This window comes from Dufourea novaeangliae, unplaced genomic scaffold, assembly GCF_001272555.1.
Source record: "Dufourea novaeangliae isolate 0120121106 unplaced genomic scaffold, ASM127255v1 scaffold187, whole genome shotgun sequence".
In the NCBI taxonomy this organism is placed as follows: domain Eukaryota; kingdom Metazoa; phylum Arthropoda; class Insecta; order Hymenoptera; family Halictidae; genus Dufourea; species Dufourea novaeangliae.
In genome coordinates this window covers 1,059,966-1,086,782 of record NW_015374075.1, presented here as the reverse complement: position 1 = coordinate 1,086,782, position 26,817 = coordinate 1,059,966, and the positions used below count along the sequence as shown (strand labels likewise).

The 26,817-nt window shown below is 42.3% G+C and overlaps 1 protein-coding gene across 1 annotated transcript in view; it reads left to right on the top strand.

The window, feature by feature from the left end:
- LOC107190606 (max-interacting protein 1-like) overlaps window positions 1-26,817 on the top strand; it is a 198,458-nt gene that overhangs the window by 96,564 nt on the left and 75,077 nt on the right. The window contains exon 3 of the mRNA XM_015579434.1: window positions 15,355-15,469. Within this exon, the coding sequence (XP_015434920.1) occupies window positions 15,355-15,469 (115 nt within the window). The remainder of the gene's footprint in view (window positions 1-15,354; window positions 15,470-26,817) is intronic.

The following is a 26,817-nucleotide window of genomic DNA, read 5'->3' as shown; positions in this document are numbered from 1 at the left end:
TTTTAAAAAATTTGGAAAGGTTAGAAATAAGTTATAATCACTTGGCCCAATGCCTGGGGAGTAATGTGGAGTAGCCTTAAAGTAAGCCAACAGATTTTCAAATTCGATTTTCTCGAAGATAAATCCTTATACGAGAAATTTTGTTCGACTGTTTCAACTTATTCTTTGATCTAGAATCAGCCCGTTTCCGGTTCTAATGCCAATTACTGACCACCCTATATGCATCTAAATATTAAGTTTCGGTTTCAGTCTACAGAAATATACCCAAATTTTTTGTCCAGGGACTGTAAGACACAGCAAGTATTACATTCACTACAATTTCCTAAAGGGGTGACTTCCTCCCCTCGATGAACTCAATTTCAACCCTCAAAGCGAACGTTCCCCGAAACAATTCACCGTCAGGATCATTTTTATCTCGACCGATTCAGTCCCATTCAGAGAACATCAGTATTAAACGTGAATCGGAGAGGGTTTGTCCGAAACTTTCCAAACTGGGGAGGGGGTTGGTGGAAGTTCATCGCAGTCTGGGGGCGACCGTCTTGACCGAGTGAACGCCATTTAATTAAGATAAAACCGAATTCGCGAGCCCGTGGCCCCTGTACAGAGAGAAGAGAGACACCACCGTCTATTCGTGACCGGAACCGTGCGAAAGGGCCTGGATCCCCCAACCACCACCACCCAGGTCGTTGGCTCGCTTTACGAATGGGCAAGTTTAAGCGAAGCGTAAGTTCGTACAAGTTGCAGCAACCCCCGACTCGAGTATCCGTCGTAATAAATTGCTAAGCCGTACCTTAGCCACTCTCTCCGAACGTCCAATTAATCAGGGATGTTAATTTCGACCATCAGAAAGAGGAGGGAGGGGGTGAGTGCCGGGATTTTAAGCTAGCTCCGATTAATTGTCGCCGTTTGATCGCAAATAATTATCGCGATAATACCATTTCAGATGGTTATTAATCGACTTCCATAGCCCCCGCCTGAACCGAGATATTTTTTCTTCCTCGAGAACCCTTTGGGGGATTAGGTAGACTGTGGATGTTTATTTAATTTAATTTTATTTAATTTAATTCATACGGGTGAGGAGCCATTTTTACAATATTTGGCTCGAAACGTTACGGCACACAAATACAACGGTGTAACAATGAGGTATACTAAGATATAACAATTATAAGAATAGGATTCAGACAGATATAAAAAATACGATTGTACTTAACCTAATAATTATAATAATTATGTTACCCTATCGTAGAGAACACTGTGCAATTCAGACCTAAATTTACTTATGTTAGGCGCAAAAATGTCAATTCTGCCGTTCCAATTATTTGCCAAAGTGCAAATTCTATTAATTGGATCTGTGTTATTAAAGCGAGAAAAAAGTGAAGATGGTCTGAAAAGCATCGGCGTTCTGGATTAGGTTTATGCATTTATAGCATCCTTTAACCCTTTCGTTCCCACTGTAGCCATATGGCTACGTATTATAAATTGCAAAATAAAGATTACATTTGCTGGAATTGAGGTTTGGAGCATTGTTAGTCTAGTTACAGGTTTCGAAATGATTGTAATGAAATAATATTAACGCGCCGGGGAAATCAAGAGCGTGAATTTAATATATACAATTTTGTAATTAATTGTAATCGTGATAATTCCATTTCACGGGGGCTTTGTTCGTCGAGTTTTCGCCGTGTTATCGGGAGTTTCGTTTTTTGACTCGGGAGAATGTTCGGGGAAATGTTACATCCCTTTAACTGGGTGATAATGCGATATTAACCTTTCGATGAAATCAAGCGTGACTATCGATATTTAACGTCTGTAATATTGTAATTAATGACAATTCGCGGTAATTCCGTTCCGTGTGGGTTGTTCATCGATTTTTCATCGCATTCACCGCAATTATTTCTCGTTCTTTAACATGCATCGGATAAACATATTGTTATTTATAGCTCATTCACAAACAGCTGAATCAAAACTTTCTATAGATCAGTCTCTGGACATCCAATTTTCTTCTAAACGACTAATCGTATCTTTATCAAATTTTTTTTTTAAAATTGTGTGTTGCGAATGACGATTCCAAGCATGAGAATAATTTTTGTTTTAAACATGACGTATTTCTTTCACATTTCCTGTTAAATATTCGTGGACCGTTGAGGTTCGTCTTATCGTGTACGGCCTGCTTAAGTGTGAATCAGGCTTAACGGTCACTAATGATCGACACCGACACGAGGTCATTAGTGACCCAACACCGACACAACAGTCACTAATGCTGATCAGACAGTCACCAGTGGACCAACACGAACACTTCCAAAGTTACCGTTTTCTTCTACTCGCACTATCAAACACCCATTCCATTAACATCCCGTCGCAGCCGTCTACACGCCCTAAAGGCATAAAAACTGCCGGATAACGAACCACTATCCCGTACAAATTAATCGAATGTTTCACACGATCGTTAACCCCGCCAACGGTACGATACCCAATGACAACGACTCGTCTCGTAAATCCAACGCAAGTCGTTCCGGTAAAAACAAAGGGGTGAGGGGAATCTTTTCTTCACGAACCCTCGCTAAATGCTCTCGTCGGTACACGTTCCCAGTCGATGGAGTTCCGTAGCCTCGATAAGAAGCCGGATCACGTTGCATTCCGGTCGCAGCGCAGAAAATCCGGGGCGGCGTTGTCGAAAGAAGACTTATAGCCCCGGGGCCGGCCGGGGAAAATGTCAAAGTTAATGAACAAAAGCTCGCCGTTCCCACGGAAGCAAGGCGGCCGCCAGCGGTCGCGCGCGCGGCTACGAGAAAACGTAGAAGCCGATAATTAGTACATAAAAGTCGAAGCGTCACGGCCGGAGCGGATAATGTCGCTCTTGCCGCCGCGCAGGGAACGGAAGGGTGAACGAACCGAAGTCGCGAGCGCCCCCGAAGACCGACAGGACCGCCACGGCTCGTTATTTGTCGCAGAGTGGTCAGTTTGACATTGATTTTTGGGCGAAAATTCAAAGTGCATAACTCGGATTCTTGGTGTATTAATGGGTTTATTTGAACGTATTAAATGTCGAATTAATTTAATACAATCGGAAGCTGAAGTGATTAACTCCACGAGTCACAACAGACAGGAAGTTTTCTCGGACTTTGAACATTTAATACCCGTTTTTTATAGAGTTTTGCGCACTGAATATGAAGCTGTAAAGGGGTTTTCGCCAGCATCGTCAATTTTTGAGAAATTGGATTTTGAAAAAAAGGTGCAAGTTTTTAAATTTGAATATTTGTTGTGTTCGAACAGTAATAGTTATTCGGTTGATTGTTGCGTTGAATTATTGTATAAACTCTCCCGAATAGAATGGTATATTATAGTTACTGCAGTATGAAGATTGAAACATGTTTAAATAACGGTAAAAGGGGAAGGGGCACCCATTAAAAATAGTATATTAAAAACATTAAAAATAATACATAAACGTTTAGAAAGTTTATGTATCTAGGGACAACGCTTTTCGAAGATTCGGTTTCATCGAGGTAGATTCGAAACTGAACTTGTTTTGGTGGTGTACTAATTGAATTGGTGCTCCGGCGGAAGCTGAATTGAGGGAGTGTATAGGGTTTTCAATGGTTCTGGAATTGGAACAGGGGATAAGAGTATAAGGACAATGTATAGGAAGCTTCCGGAGACGAGATGGAAGCTAGGATAACGCAGGGTTTGTTAATTCCGAAGCAATAGAGATTCCATGAAAACGGTACTAAGTCTGTAGTATTGGGAACTGGCGATGAGTATATTACAAATACGCTCCTGATAATACTTATTGCATCGCAAATCCATTTATTCGTTGCGACGAGTACAAATAAAAATTTAGACGTCTATCAAGGGGTGCCTGTAAGATCATGAAACCTCCTAGCAAACGTTGTCAGTATCCTCCTACAATTTCCGAGATCATTTCCCTTTATGTAATTTATTTAAAGATTGGAAGAACCGATAAAAAAGTGTTTCGATAGAAAACCGTTTTCTGAAGATTGATGTCCAGCAGAAAATTATTTTTCTTATTTTATTATATTTTCGCGAAGCTTTTACTTAATATAACCGAATAAAGTCTACAGTACAGCGATGAGTAAGGACCTTGATGATACTCCCGACATTGATGAGTTTGGACCTCGATACACTCGATCGGTGCAATTTTATAATATCGCGGCCACGCGAAGAGAATTTTAACCGAATATCGATTGTAAATCCCCAGCTGTCCGTTTAAGGGCTATTGCAACGTACACTGAATTACCAGGGAACACAGTTTCGGTCATTATTACAAAGTCCACTTTTCACACGAGCGCTGCGTTTCAATCAACCTCCGACACTTTCAATCGTCGCCCCGGCCCCTCCCACCGAGCACGCTCCCGTCATCAATCAAATCCTCGCCCATGCGAGTACCACGGACCATATCGCGTCCAAAAACAGTCAACAGCGGACTGATTACTTCAGAATTTCCCACCGATACGGTGCACGCGATATTGGACCTCGTGAACGTTCCAAAGACCCCATGTTCCCTCGCAATTTATATTATTTTCTTAAGAAATTAAATTACCGATTCTCTGCTGAAAATATCTGTTTTTTAAACCTGATGGTTTACAATTGGTCATATTTTATCATACGACGAAGACCCAGTTTAACCCGCAAAATAAAATGAAGGAATCGCTGTTCTAAGAGTCCTCTGGAACCAGGAGACATCAGGATAAATTTCTGAAGGAGCTTATCTCTCTCGAGGACACGTTTATCAACCGCCATCAGCTAAACCGATTTAAGTCGGTCTGGTTGCTCTCCCACACATACCGCGAGCACCACCACCAGGGATCCCTGTTCCCGGTGGGTTGCTCTCGAAGACGTTCTCGCCGAGTTTCGGCCCCCAAGCCCTTCCCCGAGCTATCTGCTTATAGGAGAAACTTTAGCCGTGGGAGAGGCGTCACGTGACACAGGGAGTACTCGCTTGTCGCGGGTGTTGATACGGACGGTGTGTTTAGCTCTCTCGGTTGTTGTTATTGCATACACATGGGATTCTAGCTGGGAATATATCTGGTCGCCGTAACTGCACCCGAACCAACATGTTCAGCAATCGGTGAGCTTGTGTATTCTCGGTTTTCGAATATCCGTCCGCAGTTTTGTGAAGCTTTCGAGTACCAAACTGGGCATTGCCCTACAATCTGAGATTAAAAAATGTGTAAATTACTGCGTGAATGGAGGCTCTTAGACAAGGCGTATCTCGAACACTCGACACAATTTTATTTTATTCATAATTTTAGGATATATATATATATATAATTACACTTTGGTATAATTATATTCTACTAATTATACTATTTTCTTCGTACAACTGTATCAAATAATATTGAAATACTATTGCCACTTATCGAACCACACTTGGGCGAGAGCGAGCGCTTACAGTAGACTGGGACGAAACCATCAGACCAAAAAAGTTTCGAGTGCAAAGGGGCTAGAATCAAGTATCACATCCTAACTTTCGTTAGATCTCCTATAAATTCGCAAGAATGCCGTTTCCCCTGAAGAATCCAGTGATAAAAAACCCTAGAACGGTGGTCGCCTCAGGTCCCCTCGGATCGATCGCGAGCTTTTCAAGGGATCGTCCGGTCACGCAAGTGCGTGACGTGTGCCCGGAGGGCCGTTATCGGCAGGAGAGGAGTGGCGTGTGTTCCGGCCAATAAATTCACCGGTTTGATAATTTTGTGGCGATTCTTTCTTTTTTTTTTTTTACCCTCCACGATTTATAATTCCGCGTGAACAACGGCTCCGGGCCGTGCTGAGATAAAGCGTATCACGCGAGAAGCGAACCCGCGAACTTTCTTTTCGCGGCCGCTTGTTGGATATACACACCCTCCCCCTTCATTTTAACATTGCGCGAAAAGGGAGAATTATTTTGCGCGATTACGGCTCGCTGGATCAACGTGGAAATTCCCCTTTAATAATGCATGAGAAACTGACGGTGATTTTTCATGGAATGTTAACCCCTTGACGCGTGCCATCCGACCACGAGGAAGCGGTTTCTCCTCGCAACTCCAGCCGCACCATGAAGATCGGGGTCGCTGCGTTTCACGCGGATTGCGTGCGCCCGTTGGACGTTTTCCGTTAGCATGTTCACCTTGATGTTTTCAACGAATTCGGGACGGACCGTGGTCGTTGTGTTAAATTTATTATTATTCGATAGTGGAATTTGTATTACAGTAGTGCCTCGATTATATCAGAACCGAGACGGAAATAAATGTCCATTCCGATAAACGATTGTTTTGCAGGCACATAGTAGACTCACGATAATTACCCGTATGCGGGGGGGGGGGGGTCTACTGTGCAGAGATCGTAAATTGTCAAGCCCGTCGAAACTCTCAGGTGATAGCGTGGAAAAGAAATCGACCAATTGCAAACTTTATTATATTAATTCGTGATTTGTTTATTTTATTTACGACCTGTTACGTTGCGGCAAATGCAGCGATTGTATCCAAATTTCGGTATTTATGGGTTAAGTATCGATACTGGAACATTCGATATTTGAATTGAAAAGTATCAATATTCCAAGTATCGATATTCGAATTGAAAAGCATCGATATTCCAAATATCCACGTTTGAATTGAAAAGTACTGATATTCGAATTGAAAAGTATGAATATTCCAAGTATCTATGTTTGAATTCAAAAGTACTGATATTCGAATTGAAAAGTATCGATATTTCAAATATCCACGTTTGAATTGAAAAGTACCGATATTCGAATTGAAAAGTATCGATATTCCATATATCCACGTTTGAATGAAATACTGTCGATATTCGAAATACCGATATTCGAATTGAAAAGTATCAATATTCCAAGTATCCATGTTTGAATTCAAAAGTACCTAGATTCGAATTGAAAAGTATCGATATTTCAAATATCCACGTTTGAATTGAAAAGTACCGATATTCGAATTGAAAAGTACCGATATTCGAATTGAAAAGTATCGTTATTCGAATTGAAAAGTATCGATATTCGAATGGAAAAGTATCGATATTCGAATTGAAAAGCATCGATATTCCAAATATCCACGTTTGAATTGAAAAGTACCGATATTCGAATTGAAAAGTATCGATATTCGAATTGAAAAGTATCGATATTCCAAATATCCACGTTTGAATGAAAAAGTACCGATATTCGAATTGAAAAGCATCGATATTCCAAATATCCACGTTTGAAATGAAAAGTACCGATATTCGAATTGAAAAGTATCGATATTCGAATTGAAAAGTATCGATATTCGAATTGAAAAGTATGGATATTCGAAATATCCATATTTGTATTGAATGGTATCGATATATGCATTGAAAAGTATCGATACATGCATTGAAAATTATCGATACTGTATCGCCAATCATTAGCGGACCATGTGTACGAGCATAACGTTTCCCGAGGCGAGGACACGGTGCACGTGCACTCGCGGTTGCATGGATGCATCGCGCGCTCGTTGCAGCCGCCGCGGGAACCGGGCAACAGATAGAGAAAGGAATATGCAACAGGGGAACGGGGGCACGGACGGACGTGTATGGTGCAGCAGCAGCAGAAGCCACGGCCTCGTGGTGGGAGTAGCTTGCTGGAGAAAAGACGAAGGGAGTTGGTGGAGTCGGCTATCGAGGGGGGGTGGTGGGGACGGTGGAGTTACGAGGCTGTTTACAGGCGGCTGTTAAAGCGATCTAACTCATGGCCGGCCAATGCACCCGCCGGGATTGGCTACAGCCACGCACTTGCGACCGGCACTTGTGTGGCTCGGTACGATGCAACTCCGCTCGAAATCAACTCGATTCCCCGTTTCTCGAGGCGCTTCTAGACAAGTACTCCTTGATTTTACGCAGGTAATTCTTGTCGATATATACTGTCTCCCTGAGTTATACTGATTTCGTAAAAATAGCAGGGTTTTGGGTACTTCAAGTGAAGTGCCTAACGCCAATATATCCCTATTGTGACGGCACTACCTCCTACATTCGCCATCAGAGGTCTACCGAGTTGACACCTTTCCCGCAAGTACCCGAAGCCTTCCTCGTTCGTATATATACGTCCTTAACGGAGCATCGTATATCCCCGCGTCTAAGGCAGGGTCTGCTAGGTAGCCTTACCGACGAGTCCACTAGCAGGCCCAGGACGAAACGCTCCCTTTCCTTTCCTTTTCACATTTTCCAGTCTACAGATTGCCGCCAAACTATAATAGGCGGTTTCTCTTAGTTTCTGAGATACTCGCGACAAACTGAAACTACTGTTCAATTACACTGACTTGAGTAGGTTGGAACTAGTTAGGAACGAAACAAATACTGTTCAAATCATCATTCTGATTACTCTAGTCCTGACTGACGAATGACTATATCGTCTATCCTAAGTCCCACATACCTGTTACATTTTCTAAAAGTAAAATCTGAAAGGAAAAATCTACCGGATAATTTCAGAGAACAAACGTTAAAATTATCGTATATTGCAATCTGTACTGGTTCCGAGAAGGTTAAACCGACAGCGAATTCCAACGAAGCTAATAAAAGCAAACCCAGCCGCCCCTAACACAACGCGAACGCGGCCATTCGGCGTTCAACAGCGATTCGGGCACGATCCCCGTGCCGTTACACCGAAAAAAGGAACGCCAGGCTCCGCGTCCGGTAGCCGACGTCAGAAATTCCCGTCATTCCGCTCCCTATCAATCTCATCATTCTTTGACATCCTCTCTCTACCGGGTTTTGCGCGGGCTGCTGCAACATTTTTTGCCGGAGGCCGATGAGTCCTGGTACAAGTCGTGTCGGGTGGTGTGTACGGGGGATGGGGGATATGGGGGTTTGGCCCTTCAATCGATACCACCGTGTGACACCAGCATTATGAAATTCCTGTCCCGCCTGTTCGGCGTACCAGAGCCTGATTAATAAATACTTCGCGCGGAATTCCCGTGTCGAAGTCACCGGGCGTGCTTCGCGAAGACGCGTCCTCATCCTCCGATCCCCATCGAAACGAAGCTTTCGCCCAGGCTCGGCTTTGAACGGAGACGCAACGGCCGTGTCGGTAACGTTTGGGCCGTTGATTATTAATTCGCCACGGGAGTCGAAGGAGGGCAGATTTCGGTACGAGAGGGTGGCGAGATAGCCGGCCGAGGTATCGCTCAGTGTCTGCTCGAATACTCTCGACAGCGTTGCTGCAGGCCCCGATGTGGGGTTTGCCGTGCGCGTCGTCAACTATTCTGCCTCCTGGGCGCACACGCTTTTGTTAACCCTGAACACACAGGCATACACCTTGGAGAAACTTGGCCTCGACGGTTCTACACGTGATCCACTGATTGCTGAATAATCACTCCGATATCACCTGGGACAAATGATTGACATGAATATTGAAGCGGGTGGAACTGCCGTTAGGCGGATAGCTTGGTATCCGGAGTAGTCTTTTCTTGGGATTGTAGCATAGTCCACAACGTATTTCGAGTGGATTCGGAGGCAGATGAGGCCTGGCGTTACTTTGGCTTCGAAGGATTTAAGGTAGGAACTTGGGCTACGTGCGGTCCTAGACTGGGACTTCTATCGAAACGTAAAATACCGGTATCATACCGGTATTTTCGGTTGAACCTTTGCCCTATATAACCCTGTATAAGCCCTACAGAAACCGGTATCTATTTCGGTTTTCGGTAATATATCGGTTTCGGTATAACTTTGATGGCATAATACCGGTATCAATATCTGTGAATTTATGAAATACATTGCAATTTTACGGATCAACGTTTTGCCACAGATTTGATCAGATTTGGAAGTGAAAACACTCACGAGGAACTTTCTATCCAACTCTCATGCACCCTTTACTGTATTAATACTTAAATATGTTCGCACCCCGAGGAACTAAAAAGTAACAAACAAAATTTTCCCTAATACTTCTATTAAGGACCCCTAAAAACTTGTAAAGGTTTAAAAAAAATCAAAAATTTCGAGTTACCCAAAGTTTCATTCGTTGACAGGGCCGTACATATCATGGGTGCCAGATGTAAAAAATATATAATATAAAGAACGTCGGAACAGAGGTCGATGACTCGACGAATAATTTGTTTACCGAAACCTCAGCTACCACTGTCAATTTCATCCCCTCCCTCCTCATCCCACGTGAGATTTGGACAGCTATGGTTATTCGGAACTCCATCTACGTCATATTTGCGTAACATTTCACGGTTCGTCGACTTTTCATTCCGTCGACACTCTCCACAAGGGAACGTATGGGGGCGGCTCTGCCCGCGACGAAAGGGTCAGGAACTTTATACAGGGTGTCCCATTTACATCCATCCCTTTGAATACCTCTGAAATTATTTGTGATACCGGAAAGTGTTTCAACCTTTAAATATCTCTGAAATTATTTGTGATACCGGTAAGTGTTTCAATCAAAAGTTGAATGGTATCGAGGAGAACAGAATTTGATGTCAATAGTTTTTTTGTAGGTGGAGGCGTGGATGGCATATGAAGGCCAATTTTATTTTTTTTTAAATGAAACCATATAGTTTTTCATGCATTGATCGATGCAGCTTGTCATTTTACACCGTTTTATGTGGACCATTCTGGTATAAAGAAATTTTTTTTAATCAAATTTCAGGGCAACCTTTTTTGGTTTGATTTTTCATTATACCAGAGGGTTGAAACATTCGATTGGATTCTTTATTTCAAGGGCCAAGGAATATTGTTTGCAGAGGTATTGCAAATTTCGAACACGTCACCGGGGTTATTGATCCGAGCATAAAATATTCAATTTTCGAACCAGCGACGCGGCGATCCAATTTTCGGAGATGAACGTTGATCAAAACTTCAGCTGCACCTTTTTCACCGGGATCAATAACCCCGCCGGATGGAATTTTCCGAGTTTCGACACCTCGCGCGTTAGAATTTTTGTTTATTAATTAAACATGCCTCGATGTACTACGGTCCATGATCAGTAATAACGTTTAAACATTCTTTTAGTTACATACTCCGACGTGAAACATTTTTTTATTCGGTATAATCGTACAATTAAGTCTTCCCATAGTTCCAAAGAGATTGGTTTAATACTCTCTTTCCAATAAATTCTCAAAAATTCGTTCATTCCTAGCTATTCACACCAGGCTCCCCCCTTAACACGTTGACTGCCAGCTACGAGATAACTCGCAGTTGAAACATTGCAAACATGCTGGATTATTTAAATACTTCTACAAAATTTTGACATAAGAGTGATATCACAATATAATTTAAAACAAGACAAGCAATCTCTATTAATCAAACGCATATATTTTCAAAGATTTATGACTTAAAAAACGAAATAAAGCGTGTCTGGCTACGTACTGCCTTTTCCACTGTAGCAGTGAACGTGTTAACACTTTGACTGCCACGTCACCCAAATATGTATAGATGACACGTACATTGAAAAGTGTCTGGATTATTTAAACACTGTTATAAAATGTTTGCATGAAATTAATATCGCATTATAATTTACAACAAGACCTACACTCTCTATTAAACTCAAATATTTTCGTCAATTTATGACTTAAAAAACGAAATAAAGTGTGTCTGGCTACGTACTGCCTTTTCGACTGTGGCAGTGAACGTGTTAACACTTTGACTGCCACGTCACCCAAATATGTATAGATGACACGTACATTGAAAAGTGTCTGGATTATTTAAACACTGTTATAAAATGTTTGCATGAAATTAATATCGCATTATAATTTACAACAAGACCTACACTCTCTATTAAACTCAAATATTTTCGTCAATTTATGACTTAAAAAACGAAATAAAGTGTGTCTAGCTACTACAGCCTTTTCCACTGTGGCAGTGAACGTGTTAACACTTTGACTGCCACGTCACCCAAATATAGGTGACACGTACATTGAAAAGTGTCTGGATTATTTAAACACTGTTATAAAATGTTTGCATGAAATTAATATCGCATTATAATTTAAAAGAAGACCTACAGTCTCTATTAACTAAACTCAAATATCTTCGACAATTTATGACTGAAAAAACAAAATAAAGCATGTCTAGCTACGTACTGCCTTTTCCACTGTGGCAGTGAACGTGTTAAACAATATACTCGTCAGCACAGAACCGTCCCTGAACAGACCAAGTATAAACGAACGTTCAGGATATGTCCGCTCGCCGAACGTCCCCGGTTTAACAGGTTAAAAGACAATAGCTCGGAACAGGCGTCCCCTAAATGCGTCCATAAATCCCGTCGAGGCGAATTTCCCAAGAAGCAAAAATAAAAATTCCAACGATCCCCAAAGGGCGTCGGAACGCGCGTGTGATGACGGTCGTGGTATCTGGATAGGTGGTTCGGGGTGTGCGAACGTCGTCGGTCGAGGGAACGGCTGCTATCCGCGAAATGAGTTTTCTTTTCTGGCGGTCGAACCCCTTAAATGCAGTCCCCTGGCCCCCTCTTTTTCCGCCTCCTAAAACGCCGTCGTCGCATATAACGCCCGCCGCAGCCGCGCGAATGCATCCATCCCAGGGACGTTGGGGAAACCGTCCACTCTGCGGCCCCCGCGAGACATAATACCGTTTGACGACGTCATTAAGCCAGAGCCGGCTTATTGTTTCTCGTAAAACGTACGTGGAAACGCGCCCCTGTTGGTACGCTCTCGTGTGTGCCGCCCCCAAGCAGGTTACACAGGATCACGTCGACGTCTTGGTGGGCTCTTTCGACGTAACCCCGAACCACCCCCTCCCCTCCAGCCTTGCCAGTACTCTTCGTGGTCTTCAAACCGACCCCCTCAACCCTTACTCCGTTTCTACTCGTCATTCCCTGAACGTCGGTCGGTCGACGGCGTCGTGGTCGTCGTCTGCGACAAGCCACCGCTGACGTCGTCGTCGTCTCCGGTTTTCCACGACGGAACAATAAACCGGGCGTAAACTTATAATTAAATGCCTGTAATGGCGGCGTCTGTTCGGCACACGTGGCGCACGTCCGACGTCTCCGCCTCCCCTCGCGGACTTATTACGCCTGGTGGAAAATAAATCTTGTTGTCGGACAGACCTGAGACGGTCTGTTGTGGGTCTGTTGGCAACGAGAACGACGACCTGTCGCTTGATTACGTTGCACACTTGCGAGCAAACATGGATTGTATTAGGGGAAGTGACGTAGGGAAAGGGCCTTCTACAAGTTGGTATTGGGAGTTATTGAAATTTATGCTGAAGTAACATTCGATTTAACAGTTATTTTAGTACCTGAAATACATTTATCAAGTCCTGGAAGGCCCTTCACCACTTTGTCCCCTAGTGGAAGCCGACTTTGCTTGTAAGGGTACATGGTGCGTTTGAGATGAATGTGGGACTGGTCTAGAAGTGTGTGAAGTCTACATACTGGACTGATAACGACTCCTACTGTTCGACTTGGATTTTAACGAGGCTTCGTTGATGATAGTATAGACACCCGATAATTGTAAAGATATAAATTAAAGGGATAATCTTCCGAAAAGCACCCACACCCGAAGACCGAGGCATTATATTATCAAACAGAGATAGGCAAACTAATTATCTAGATAAAAAGTTTCGAATAACGAATAAACGGTAAAAAAAAGTATTTCGTAATTTTTAATTGTTTAAACGTGGAAATTTAAATATTTATAATAAAATAATACTTCTTTATGAATCGACATTTTGTCGAACAGTTACTTAATATCATTAACTGTTTAAAGCTCAGAACGACACCCTTAGATACTGCTGCTTTTCCCTGTCTATTATTCGAATAAAATTCTGCCGTATTCTGTTATCAAGTTCACCCTCCCGAGTAACCTTCGAAAGGTGTAAATCGCCGCTGTTACATTCTTTATTTCGAAACACAGTTGTCCATTAATTATTCACCACCCTCTACACAGTGATTACCGTAGATCACAAGTGACTCAGCTGTAATCATTTTCAACTCCATTATGAACGAATCACTGTTTCATCAAAGTTACCTTTCACTGTACCCACTATCATACAATGCTACCCGACGAGAATGCATAATAAACAAAATCCACAGTCCACTAACCGCAGAAGCACCCGTCGAATAAAATAATCTCCGTTTTACACATGAAAATGATTCTTCCTTCCGCTTCGTGCTTACCGCGAAAAGATATCGGATATCCAATCCGCGGTCGTTAGCATAACCTCCGAATTCCCTCGAAGACCGATCGTAGACACTGGCTGGAAAGTAGTGGTGTTGGAATTCCAACCCCCACTTTCCATTTATTCGACGATTCCACCGTTCCTCCGCAACCAGTCGTCGCCGCAGGATATTCCGTCGGAGGGGTGGGAAATAATTCCTGCGCGTTTTCCAGCGCTTTCGTATTCTGGTCGGTGTATGTTTATCGCGCGATTCGTTCGGCTAATGGCCCGTGATCGCCGCGATAATCGGTGGATCTTATCGGTTTTTCCGCTCGGGGGGTGGCCTCTATCGCTGCGACCTTCGTTTCCGAAATGCGCGATGGTCGTTCGTCGAATTCTTACGGGGGTTGGGTAGCGCCATGGGGATACCTCTGTTGCCCCACCGCGCGTTTCCGCCATTTCTTCGGACCGTGTCTCGCTCTCCAGCGGCCTCAATTTTGTCCTCCGTTTACGGGCTTCCAGCGGAGCTTACCGGGCGAGATTCCGCTCCATTCATCGTGCGCCCTACGTGACACGAAAAACGAATGCCAGGAAGGCTTTCGGGTAATTCGAACCAACTCCCCTCAACGCCGTCCACGCGACCCACGACGAATTACGAGCGCGTTAAAGTTTCGAATTGGTCAACCCTACGTGCTGAGGGTGTCCTGGTGGTTGCGCGACCGGATAAGGTGGTTCTACGTGGGCAAGTAAGTGGAATTCGTGGAACGTTTAAATCGCTGGAAAAAACAATACCGGTGAATTTTGTAAATGGAAAGATAGTGGGAATCGATGATATTCGTTGGAGTTTTCGAATTGGTCTAGCTATTGAGTGTATTGGAAAATTGTGGTGGTGAACGGATGGAGTGGTTCTGCGTGGACAAATTAGTGGAATTTGTGAAACGTACCGTTTAAATCACTGGAAAAAACAGTACAGGTGAATTGTATAATGTAAAAAGGGTAAATATTTACAATAAGGGAGCCTCCTCAGATTTCGACAATTTGTCAATATGTTGTTAAGGTCATCATCCTGCGTAGTGTTGTTAAGATTTTAGCTGGGGGTTGCTGTTTGTAAAAAAATTATTTTATTGATTTGTCGATGTTTTCTTTGGAACTCAAAGTTCTAACTCAACGTTGTCCAATAATGGAATTACCCCACTTTTATAATGAACGGTTCAGTATATCGTATTTGTCAGACCCCATACATGAAGTATTGATTAAAATTGAATTTTGATGGTGTTTTTGTTTCTGTTGCAGGAGAGCGCACCTCAGAAATTGCCTCGAAAAGCTGAAGATACTGGTTCCGTTAGGTCCAGAAACCTCAAGACACACTACGCTGGGTCTCCTGACCAAGGCCAAGCGTTTTATCAAGGTTGGTGCACATTTTTCCTAACGATCGCCTTAGTAATCAGTTCTGTGATGTAAACCGTGTAGTTTTTTTTTACGACAAATTTCTTGTATACGTCGTCCATATACTTAGCACGTTGGTCGTCATGAAATTATACTTCGTTCCTCCTCATATAGTTTCGAAAGTACACCTAGACCTTGACAGGGTTAACCATGAAAGTTACGTTCTCACCCAGACGAACATAGAAACCAGTAACAACAAATATACTTCCATCGAAATCCCCCAGAAATCCTACAAACTTTAAAAAAAACATCATTCTCGTGTTTTCAAAGTTTCCCCTGTGACTTCCCTCCTTCCTCCACGTGCCCCTCGAAGCTAGCTTCACTTGTGGTGGTCGAGAAAAATTCCGCAAGTGCAGAACGCAGTCGAATCCGCGAGACTAAAACTCTTCGAATGTGTGTTGAGAAGACGATCCCTGCTGGCGGAGGGACATTTGAATATTTCATGGGGTTTTTCCGTGAAGTCCACTGTCCAGGAGAACAAGTCATCCAGAAGTATCGAGGCTGGATCCACCTATGTCGTGTGTATACAGTACCCAACCTGAGGAGCAAGAAGAGAAAGGTGGTGTCCACGAAGGGAGATTTTTGACCGCGGAAAATGAGTCGGGGTAATTAGCAAGAAAGATGGTGGAAAAGATGGCCGAGTGTGAAAAGAATCATAGTCGAGCTGGGTGGAAACACCGCCGGTGAAAGAAGAAGAAACGGCCGGGGGAGGACAGTAAATGGAAGAAAGTCCAGGGGCGGGACAAATAAAGTATTACCCGGGCACGACCGCCTGCTACACGCCGTCGTCACCACCACAATCGAAATACGAATGAGCATCTCTACAGGGTGTCCACGCTAACAGTCTATTATTTCGTAAACTATTTTGAAATACGAGAAAACAGTTTACATAAAATCGAATGGGACGAGGGGGTTAATTCACGGGCTATGTTGATTTTTATTTAGTATTACTATTTTAAGAGATACAAAGGTCAAGTTTGATTTTTTAAATGGAATCATATATTTTCCCACTTTGTAAGTGTTACTGAATTCGTCTTGAAACGCATTATCAAGTGATTTAAAAAAAATATACAATTTCAGATTGATTTTATGTAAACAATTTTCTCGTATTTTAACAGTTTGACTGCCACGTCACCCAAATATGGGCGACACGTACATTGAAAAGTGCCTGGATTATTTAAACACTGTTATACAATGTCTGCATGAAATTAATATCGCAGTATAATTTAAAACAAGACCTACAGTCTCTATTAACTAAACTCAAATATTTTCGACAATTTATGACTTAAAAAACGAAATAAAGTGTGTCTGGCTACTACAGCCTTTTTCACTGTGGCAGTCAACGTGTTAAAATAGTTTAGGAATTAATGGACTGTATATTGTTAACTCGGCCACCCTGTATATCCGTCTTTTTCCGTGACCAACTCCCCTCTTCGTAGCTAGCTACCCCTCCACCCGCGTTGATAAAGGGCCAGAAGTTGACTCCTCGGTGTTCTTCGGTTCCCTCGTTCTTCCTTCAACAAACCGATCCTCTCTTTCTCGATCCTCACGGCTTTAATTTTTCCTTCGGCTTCCTTCCAGCCTCGACACGCTTCATTTCCTCGTCCAGGCCTTCCCCGACCGTTTCCCACTGCCTCCCAACCCCTTCGACATCGCCACCTTCGACCCCGTCTCGCTTCCTCTTTGCTGACTTCTTCTTTTGTTCGCCACGAATATCCTACCGTCCTCTCTTTCTTTCTCTTTTAATTCTCTCTCCGTTGGTCTGGTTCGCTTTGACGTTTTCGTTCCCCTCACGCCGCTGCCGTCCCCCTTCCCCTCCCTTTTTTTTTCTCCATTGGCCAGCCCGCCGGCTGACGATAAATCGCCATGCGCTCCGTTAATGAGCGGGCCGCTTTCAGACGACTCTAATTAGTCGAACTCGTCGTCGCCCCGGCTCGAACTTTCGAGGAGTCTCGATAGGGCGGATTTTAATGTCAGCCTCTCTCTCTCTCTCTCTCTGTCGGCTCGTGATATGTCAGGACGCTTGATAGGAGGATGGGGTAGATGGTTGCTCGGCACAGGTCGGTTAATCCTTTTTATTTTGTTCGCGGAGAGTGTAGTTTGTTTTTCGGGTTTACGAAGTTAATTCGCGGTTTTTTTCCGACTGGAATATTTTTGAATTATTATAGCATGGGGTGGGTTTTGGTTTGGTTATTTGAGATCTGTTACGAGCGTTTGACGAGTGTTGTAAACCCGTCACGAACGCATTGATAATACAGGAATTGCCCTACCTGGCGTGAGCATCTTAAATGTCTCACTTGCTTTTCAAGATAGAAAGAAATATAAAAGGAAAATACTATTTTAGTTAGAAGACCACGTCATATCTACAAAACTGTACCTAAGATTGCAGTAATTTTCCCCTTCCTAGTGTCCAAATACACAAGACATAACCCGTGAAATCCTCGAGGATCCATGGTCGTACAGAGAAATTATTCCACCGTAGTCCAGTTTTCCTAGGTGTCCACGGATCGTATGTATGTACCTCTTCGCAAACAGCGAGAGACGTCGGAGCTGGTCTCGCGATGAGAATGGGGGGTAGGGAGGGATGGACACAAGGTAATCTTGCGGCCGGTATCTAATGCAGGCACGTAATGTACAGGTACCTGCAGATCGGATTGATATATACCGGGAATCTCCCACGCGGACCCTGCACGCATGGACGAACGGTGGATACGCGCTGGTGCACACGCGCAGCTCTGTAAACCGTGCAGCGCGCGCGGACCGTAGGATAAACACACGCACGCACACAGAGACACGCGCCAGGACGGTCTCTCCGCACGCTATTGTGCCAGCCAGCCTGTAATTTACTAACTACGCATCCATTGTCCGCCGCCACTCTCTGTTTGCCGCGACACCTTAGCCTGCCTTTCCGATGACCCAGGAGGAGAGCCTCTCGCGACGTCTCTCCCTCGCTTCGAAGCCCCCCTGGTTGCTTCATAATTCGTGTTCATTTTTTTTTCTTTTGCTTTTGTTACCACTGGAGTAACCCTTTTTCTCGAATCACGAAGGCGTGTTCGTTTTCTCTCGACACTTTGTTTTATTTTTTTTTTTTTTTGCAAGTCTGTGAAGTTAGCATCAATCAGTATTGATATCGTATTCTTAATTTGTTTGCAACTTTTTTTTTGAAGGGCGAACAAATGAAAATTTTGGGTGGTCAAACGTGGACACATCGTGGACAATCATATTCATACTTGAGAATTAAAGAAAAATGTTCATGGGGGTGCTGGTGACGAATTTCTTTATTTGTTTATAACTTTTTTTTGAAGGGTGAACAAATGAAAATTTTGGGTGGTCAAGCGTGGACACATCGTGGACAATATATATCCATTCCGGAGGATTTAAAAAAAATGGTCATGGGGGTGCTGGTGACGAATTTCTTTATTTGTTTATAACTTTTTTTTGAAGGGTGAACAAATGAAAATTTTGGGTGGTCAAGCGTGGACACATCGTGGACAATATATATCCATACTGGAGAATTAAAGAAAAATGTTCATGGGGGTGCTGGTGACGAATTTCTTTATTTGTTTATAACTTTTTCTTGAAGGGTGAACAAATGAAAATTTTGGGTGGTCAAACGTGGACACATCGTGGACAATATATATCCATACTGGAGAATTAAAGAAAAATGTTCATGGGGGTGCTGGTGACGAATTTCTTTATTTGTTTATAACTTTTTTTTGAAGGGTGAACAAATGAAAATTTTGGGTGGTCAAACGTGGACAAATGAATACGTTTGGTTTTTCATAAAATTTTGCATTTGGAATTTGAAATTTGAAATTTTGTCATGTGTGAGCAATTTCATCTTTATGGTAGACAATATACCTTAATACCTATGAGCAACACATACTGTATAGAATAAGGCCCAAATTGGCACAAATTGCTTACCTCTGATTAGTTACAGTGGTGGTCCAAATTCGTCAGCTTTCCCCTAAGTGTTCAGGACACTTATCGAATATGTAGTAGATGTTACAAAGCATTGTCTGTTCTAAAATCGTTTCTTGGGGTCGTCACAATCTGATTCCTTTGATGGGCATTTGAACATTTAGAGCAGTCTAGATTGGTATGTTTGACAGTTTTAGTACATTTACAAGTGTTTATTACCAGTCTGGGGAGTCACACTTAGTTATTAAATAGGTTCTTCGTTACTTTTGTTACTTTGCATACTTACATTTGATAGCTATAGGTACCACTTAAAGGATGCACAGAAGACAATGGAAATCATACATTAACATTGTTCCTCGTTCGACCTGGTATCCAAATTATAGCCAGGAAAGTCTGCCAACAGCTTTTGAAAAATGGTTTTTTTAAATTAGTCCATTACAGTTTTTAAAAATATTTTTGGCCACGACTATACTGCGTTAATTCCTGCTAGAGCGAACACGGAAGAGAATTTTTTGAAAGCAAAGTTGGCAGCATGTGTTTCGCAAGTCCATCGGTGCGCTTAAGCTCCGGTTTTGAGTAAATGTTTATACGGTAAGCTTTTAAGAGCGGTCCGAGGCACGCTCAGAGTTTTCGTATTTTAAGAGAGTTTAGCGAAGTTAGAGCGTGAGTGCATAAACCGTGCGCACTGGGAATTTTCGAGCAAACGTTTAGAGCAGATACAGAGAGCAGAGCATGATGCTTTGGAATTATTCCTAATACTATTAAAGTAAAATCCTAAGCATATTTTTGATAATAACTCTTTTAAAAATAGCAATCCCCAACTGGAACCTTCACACTACTCAGGGTGATGACTTTAAGTTATGAAAAAGTATAGGTGGCTCCCTTTGTAATTATTTACCCTAATTTCTCTCACAAAAACTACGGGTCACGATCTACCCAGCCATCTCTCACGCCCCCACCAGCGAATAAAAATCGTCTTCCGGAAAGTTCGAGCTTCTTCGACTTAGATGCCCAGGCAAAATGAAAAAGACCAGAGGGGTGGGGGACTACATTTTCCCGGCAATTAAACACAATTGTCGCTAAGCGACACTGCCCGTTCCCGAACATTAAATATCCTCGAAATGGGGGAATGTTAGGGGGTGCATCGAAACGAATCCCCCAGGGGGAATAGAGGCCGGACAAAATTTATGCTCGCTCGTTTAAAGATCCCCCACACCCCCAAATGATCCGGCGGCAACCTGATTTCACTGTAGCAAATTACTTCTTCAAATCGAGCGGACTCGCGCGCTTCCTACGCGATCCATCTCGTTCTTCTTGCCCGGAAACGGCCGCAAGAAGAGGATCTGTGTCCTTTCCCCTCGTCGCCACTCACTTCCCCCATCCTTGTTCCATCCCCCTGTTCACGGATTGGTGCCCCCGCCCCGCGCGTCGTTCATTTAATTCCACGGGACACGCCACCGTTTCAATCAATCCATCGGCGAGGAGGGATCGATATCGAGGAAACGAGGGACAAGAACAGACCTTTGATTTATCCTGACATTTTCTCGGACATTTTCCTTCGAGCCGTGATTTCGTTGGCTGGTCGATATTAAAATGATTTCTATCGCATGAAATTAAAAAAAAAAAGTAGTTTGTGGGATGTCTTACAGTTTAACGCTAGAACCACCGTCAATCAAAATGTCGGACTTCTGATTCCTTATTTTCCAACACTGAATTTATAATCGTGCTGTCGGTGGAATTATTGTTGACTTCTAAATCACGATACATTTTACATTATACTATATTATGCGTATTACTATATCACACAATTTAATTTAGCATACATTCAACGCTAGCAGTTCCAGTGTTAACCCTCATCCGTCCCTCGTGTCAATTTGACGCATTTTTCCCTTAAGAAATGATATAATTCTGTCAGGTACAGGTAAATTTATCTGAAGCTCCGTGACTTTTATTTTAGAGAAATTGCAAATTTATCTCTTCGTTACATTAAATTCTTACCACTGTGTCAATTCAACACCGAGGGACAAATTAAGTTGAGAACACGAGGGACCTGTTAAGGGGTTAAATTGTATCGTTAACAGGCCTCTCGGCACTTTCCATAGATTCTGTATCCACGGTAGAGACAGAAGGATGCTAAAAATTTGTCTCTGGTCGTGTGGTACCGTCGGATTTCCTCGTGTTAGCCATCAAAAGGGTCTCCTCCAGTAGGCCGACGACGTACACGTGTGCGTCATATGCACATCCCCCCCCCCCCCACAGTTTCCCTCGCCGTCGTTGTCGTGGTGTTGGTGCCCGGAACGGATAGGGACACGCGCATGCATATTGCACCGGGCTGCATAACCCAGAAAACGAACGCCCACGAATGCGACTGGTTCGTGTGCACTCGTGAGCAGCAGCCCGCGGGCAATGCATCGAGTAATGAATATTCCGTTTCTGCGTGGGGTTGCGTCCGAGGCAGAGAATTCCGTTTATCCGCAGCCCCGGTTATATCAAAGGACCTTCGCTCGACGCTTGATCCAAGCGCAAAACATCGCTGAAGTCCCATGTATGTACATGAACTGCTAATTTTCCGAGGGACCGTACGTTATATACGTGGTATTTCTTGAGGATTTTTTACGGTGGTAGTGGCTAGAGGCGCGAAAAGAAGAGGAAAGGGAGCCTTTCGTCCTGGACCTGCTAGTGGATGGTGTAGGATATTTGATTTGAAGAAGGGAGGATTAAAATTAGATGAAAGAAAACAGTAAACTCGCTCTCACGTCGATCAATGACATACGTGGAAACCTCGAAACTTGCTCTCACGTGGACACGCAGCTTAACGTTTCCCACTCAGTCGTTCCATAATGAAGATTCTGAAGTAATACAATGACTATTAGCTTACGGAAAATCAGTTATTGGCGATCAATGACTTACATGGAAACCTCGAAACTTGCTCTCACGTGGACACGCAGCTTAACGTTTCTCACTCAGGTCGTTCCATAATGAAGATTCTGAAGTAATACAGTGACTATTAGCTTACGGAAAATCAGTTATTGGCGATCAATGACTTACATGGAAACCTCGAAACTTGCTCTCACGTGGACACGCAGCTTAACGTTTCCCATCTAAAGACATACCATAAAGAAGAATTCCGAAGCAACGCGCGTCGACCGACTGGGAAGGTCACAGAAAGTAGTCGGCAACCGGTGGCCGATGACTTACGTGGAAACCGAATGATAATGCGCGAGTGTGCTTCCTGCAATTATATTACTCGCGTGTACGGTGAAACGCCCGAGTGTCTGAATAATGTAAATAAAATGTGAACAGACGCGAGCGCGCATTACGCGGCCATTATACGGCCCCGCGTATACAGGGTAGTCCATCTAAAGGTAGCCACTTAAATATCTCCTTCAGTTGTGATTATATACAAAATTCATGGTGTACTATCACCTACCAAATTAAAAAAAAAAAAACTAAAATCTGAATTTACACAGAGAACCTATTAGGTTTCTGTACAAATTCTGACTCTCTCTAATACAGGTAGCCTAAAGGTAACCATTTAAATATCTCCTTCAGTTGTGATTATATACAAAATTCATAGTGTACTATCACCTACCAAAATAAAAAAAAAAAAAACTAAAATCTGAATTTACAGGGAGAACCTAACATTAGGTTTCTGTACAAGTTCTGACTCTTTCTAATACAGGTAGATTGCTCAGCAGTTTAATTTTATTAAAAAAAGTGTATCATGTTACACCACGAATTTGATGCTTTCATTTAAAACTTTCGAAATAATATTTATGTATACCACGAAGAGCATTCGTTTAATTGCTAATATTTTGGAAACTACAGTTCAGATTATAAATTGGTAAAGAACTTTTCTATTTGCATAAGGAATATCCATGTTGCGGATTGTCCCAGGCTTTTGGGACACCCTGTATAACCACCGATCGAATAATTGCGAGTTTATATATTCCACGTACCTCGTCTCGCGGCCTGGCTGAATGCAAGGTGTCGAGCGTGGTACGTATATGTCCCACTGGCCAATAAAGCCTGACACGACGTACGCTGCGTGGCCCCGCGGAATACGAATCGTCGTTCGTGCAGCTGCGACATTAAATTTCCCTGTTTATTATGTCACCGGCCCGACGGAATTCGGCAGAGTCCGATCATTCGCGGTATGGCTCGTGCTAGATCGAAATTAAGATTCGTGGAACGCGGACTGGGTAATGGGAATCCTTGTTTTCGTCGATCATTCCTCGAACACTCGAATATGAGAAGATTCATTGCTCGTAGTTAACGATTAGAGGATCGTGTACTGCAGTCGCTGTGATCGTTAATGCGACGTGTAATCCTTGAATGGTTTTTACAAATGTAACTATAGAGAACGTTTAACGATCTCGTTAACGATGCCTTAATTAGTTTCAGTGTACATGTCATTTATGAAGAGACTTATGGAGTTCAAAATGAAATAGAAATTTTATTAGTATTAGTTGAATTTTTTAATTTTATGTTGCTCTGTTTATCACTGGTGTAGAGTGGAGGCTGTGATCGTAGGAAACTTTAAGTTCATTGTTTGATTTCTGTTCAGATATTTATGATACAATTGGGGAAGATTTATAAAAGATTGTTATTTAATCCTACAGAACTAGCAGTTTACATGTATTTATTTTATATAGAAGTTTAAAAAACAGGTTGCACAATTTATTAGGAGTTGTTTGATAGCTGTTTATACACTTAATCGTATTTGTCTATATTTAGTAGAATCAGTGACTATTAGTCAGACACCGCATCAGTGGCACTCGAAAGTACATGTACTCGGTGAAATGTTTAAAATTTTTTCTGCATCGAGACTACAGATCAGAAAATGTTATGTAGTTTTTCATGTTTTGTGTGATCAGTCAACTGTTTGAAATGGGTTTCACACTTCTCTGTATAATTCATGTGCTTTAAGCAGGCAGGTGGAAAGAAGGTTAAAAAGGTGTAATTAGTCTTAATTAGCCTCTTCACTGATATTTGTGCTTTAATCTCGTTTTCTTCTAATCTGCGCTCCAAAGTGGCCCGTTTTTAAGGATGCGTGATCCTCTTAAGCGATAATAGCACCGTGAATCATGAGGTTTCTTCGAGCGAACAGCTTGCTTCTTGGAAATTGTAACATAACTTCGATTACCTTTCGTTTATTTCTTTCCGTTTCATTTTTATTAACCGATTGCTATCAATTATTGTACCGATGTTTACGTCAATGTTTAAAATGCATCTTTTATTTGTATGCAAAAAGAAATGTAATTGCTTTTTGGTATTATTACTTCTTTCATGGTGTACCACCAACAATCAAATTAAAAAAAAAAATACTAAGACCTGAACTTACAGGGAGAACCTAACATTAGGTTGCTGTAAAAGTTCTGACTCTTTCTAATACAGGTACATTGCTCAGAAGTTTAATTACAACAAATGAAGTCTCTATCATGTTACACCACGAATCTGATGCTTTCATTTAAAACTTTCGAAATAATATTTATTCCGTCAGCTTGTCAGTATATACCAGATACATTCTTTTTATCTTTCGAATACCTGATAAACAGCATTCACGCACGACCGATACAATCGAGCCGTTCGTTTGCCCAAGGGATTAACTCCGCTAAAAATATAAAAAGTTGATCACCGACCAAGTGTATTGGCGTGAAAATTAAAAAAAAAAAACGTTTAAACTGGTGTCAGTCACATTGACGTGCGAACGGGACTCGATTATTCGATCCAGAAAAAATCCTCTGACACCAGACCAGGGCACCTCTGAAATGATATTGTTTGAAATATTATTCCAAATAACATGTTATTTTATTTCACAGTTATTTCCATTACTTCAAATAGTTATTTCTTATTTTCATTTCAAATAAAATGTGCCCAGGTCTGTCCGACACAAGCTCAACGTATTTCTCTTTTCCCAGACGAAAACACCCAAGCAAGCAACAATACCACTAGATAGTCCTATTGTTTCAGAGATTCTTCAAGTCGTGAGTGATTCATCCGTACCATTTCCCTCCATCCCCTGTTCGCCGTCCGCCATTCCAATCGCTTATCGTTGCATCTTCACTGTCCTCGCGTTTCATCCGTCCCTCTTATTCCAAGACGCCGTTCGCCTCTTCTTCGAATGGAAGAGGCGATTACAGGGGGCTACTGTGTAGTGTTCTGGAAGGGTGTCATAAATCGCAGACCGTTCCCCCTTCCCCTACCCACCCCCTTAACAGCTTCCCCTATCGCGTCGCCATCGTTCTTCTTGCGCGTTCTTATTTGCATGCCAGCTTCTTTTCTTTCTTTTCTCTATTTTTTTTTTTTTTTTTTTTGCTTGCCACCATGCACGCGAATTGTCTCTATAAGAATAGATTCGTATAGTTGAGAATCTATACTATTCAATATCTACGTTCACCTGGAATAGTTTTCGTTAGTTTTAGAGATATGGATAAACTTTGCTTGTAGAAGTTAAAGAATGGGACAGTGCGATTTGATATACAGCCCTTGGATGAATTAGGAGCACTCAGAATTTTCAACATCTTCTGTGTTTTCAGTAAAATTGAAAGACCTGAACGAAATTTAATTACAAATTGCATTGACTATGAAAATAGTAGTTAGTAGAATTTACTGTCAAATTACGTGTTCGGACCATTCAGTTTTACTAAAACATATGTAAGATGCTCAAAATTATGAGTGGTGCTCATTCAATGGCCGGACCAACCGAACCACAGTCGATACAAAGATACATAGCAATAAAAGAACGAATTTCATAATCTGTTACGATGTGACGTATTTATGGCGTATCATGCATTATGCACGTTTTTTTTCCCCCGTTCGCAAGATGGCTGCCGTAGCTTTCCGTGCTTCGAGCTTAATGAATTTTCTATTACGAAAGTTCACTCTTCTTCCTGACCGAAGAAACACGACGCCTCGCGCGCTTGACGTAATACTCTCCGAACTGAAATTGTAGCCTTCGTGTGTTTACGTATTCTCCCTGGGTTAACTTTCTTCTTTCGTGGGAAGTTTTTTTTTTTTTACTTCCATAAAATTTGTAGAACTTTCCTTCGAGAAGCTTTACGCTCACACTGAGACACCGGGCTCACAACGCGTCGGATGGGAATAAACGTAACAAAATCAAGGATGAAAAATATGCTTCTCCACGAAGATGATAAATCGCCCCGAGATTTCTTTACAAACGAGGAATGCAGCTTAAAATTTAATTCGATAATTGATTTAAGTGGACAGTATTAGATAAATCGTCTTCAATGTAGTATATTATTTTTTTTCTTTGGTTATTACGAAGATATAGTAGAAAGCAACTGATATTCCCATGGCGAAATACTTTTGTTACTGGTAATATTAATAAAAAAAGATTGAAATTGGGGATAAATTTCCTGATATTAA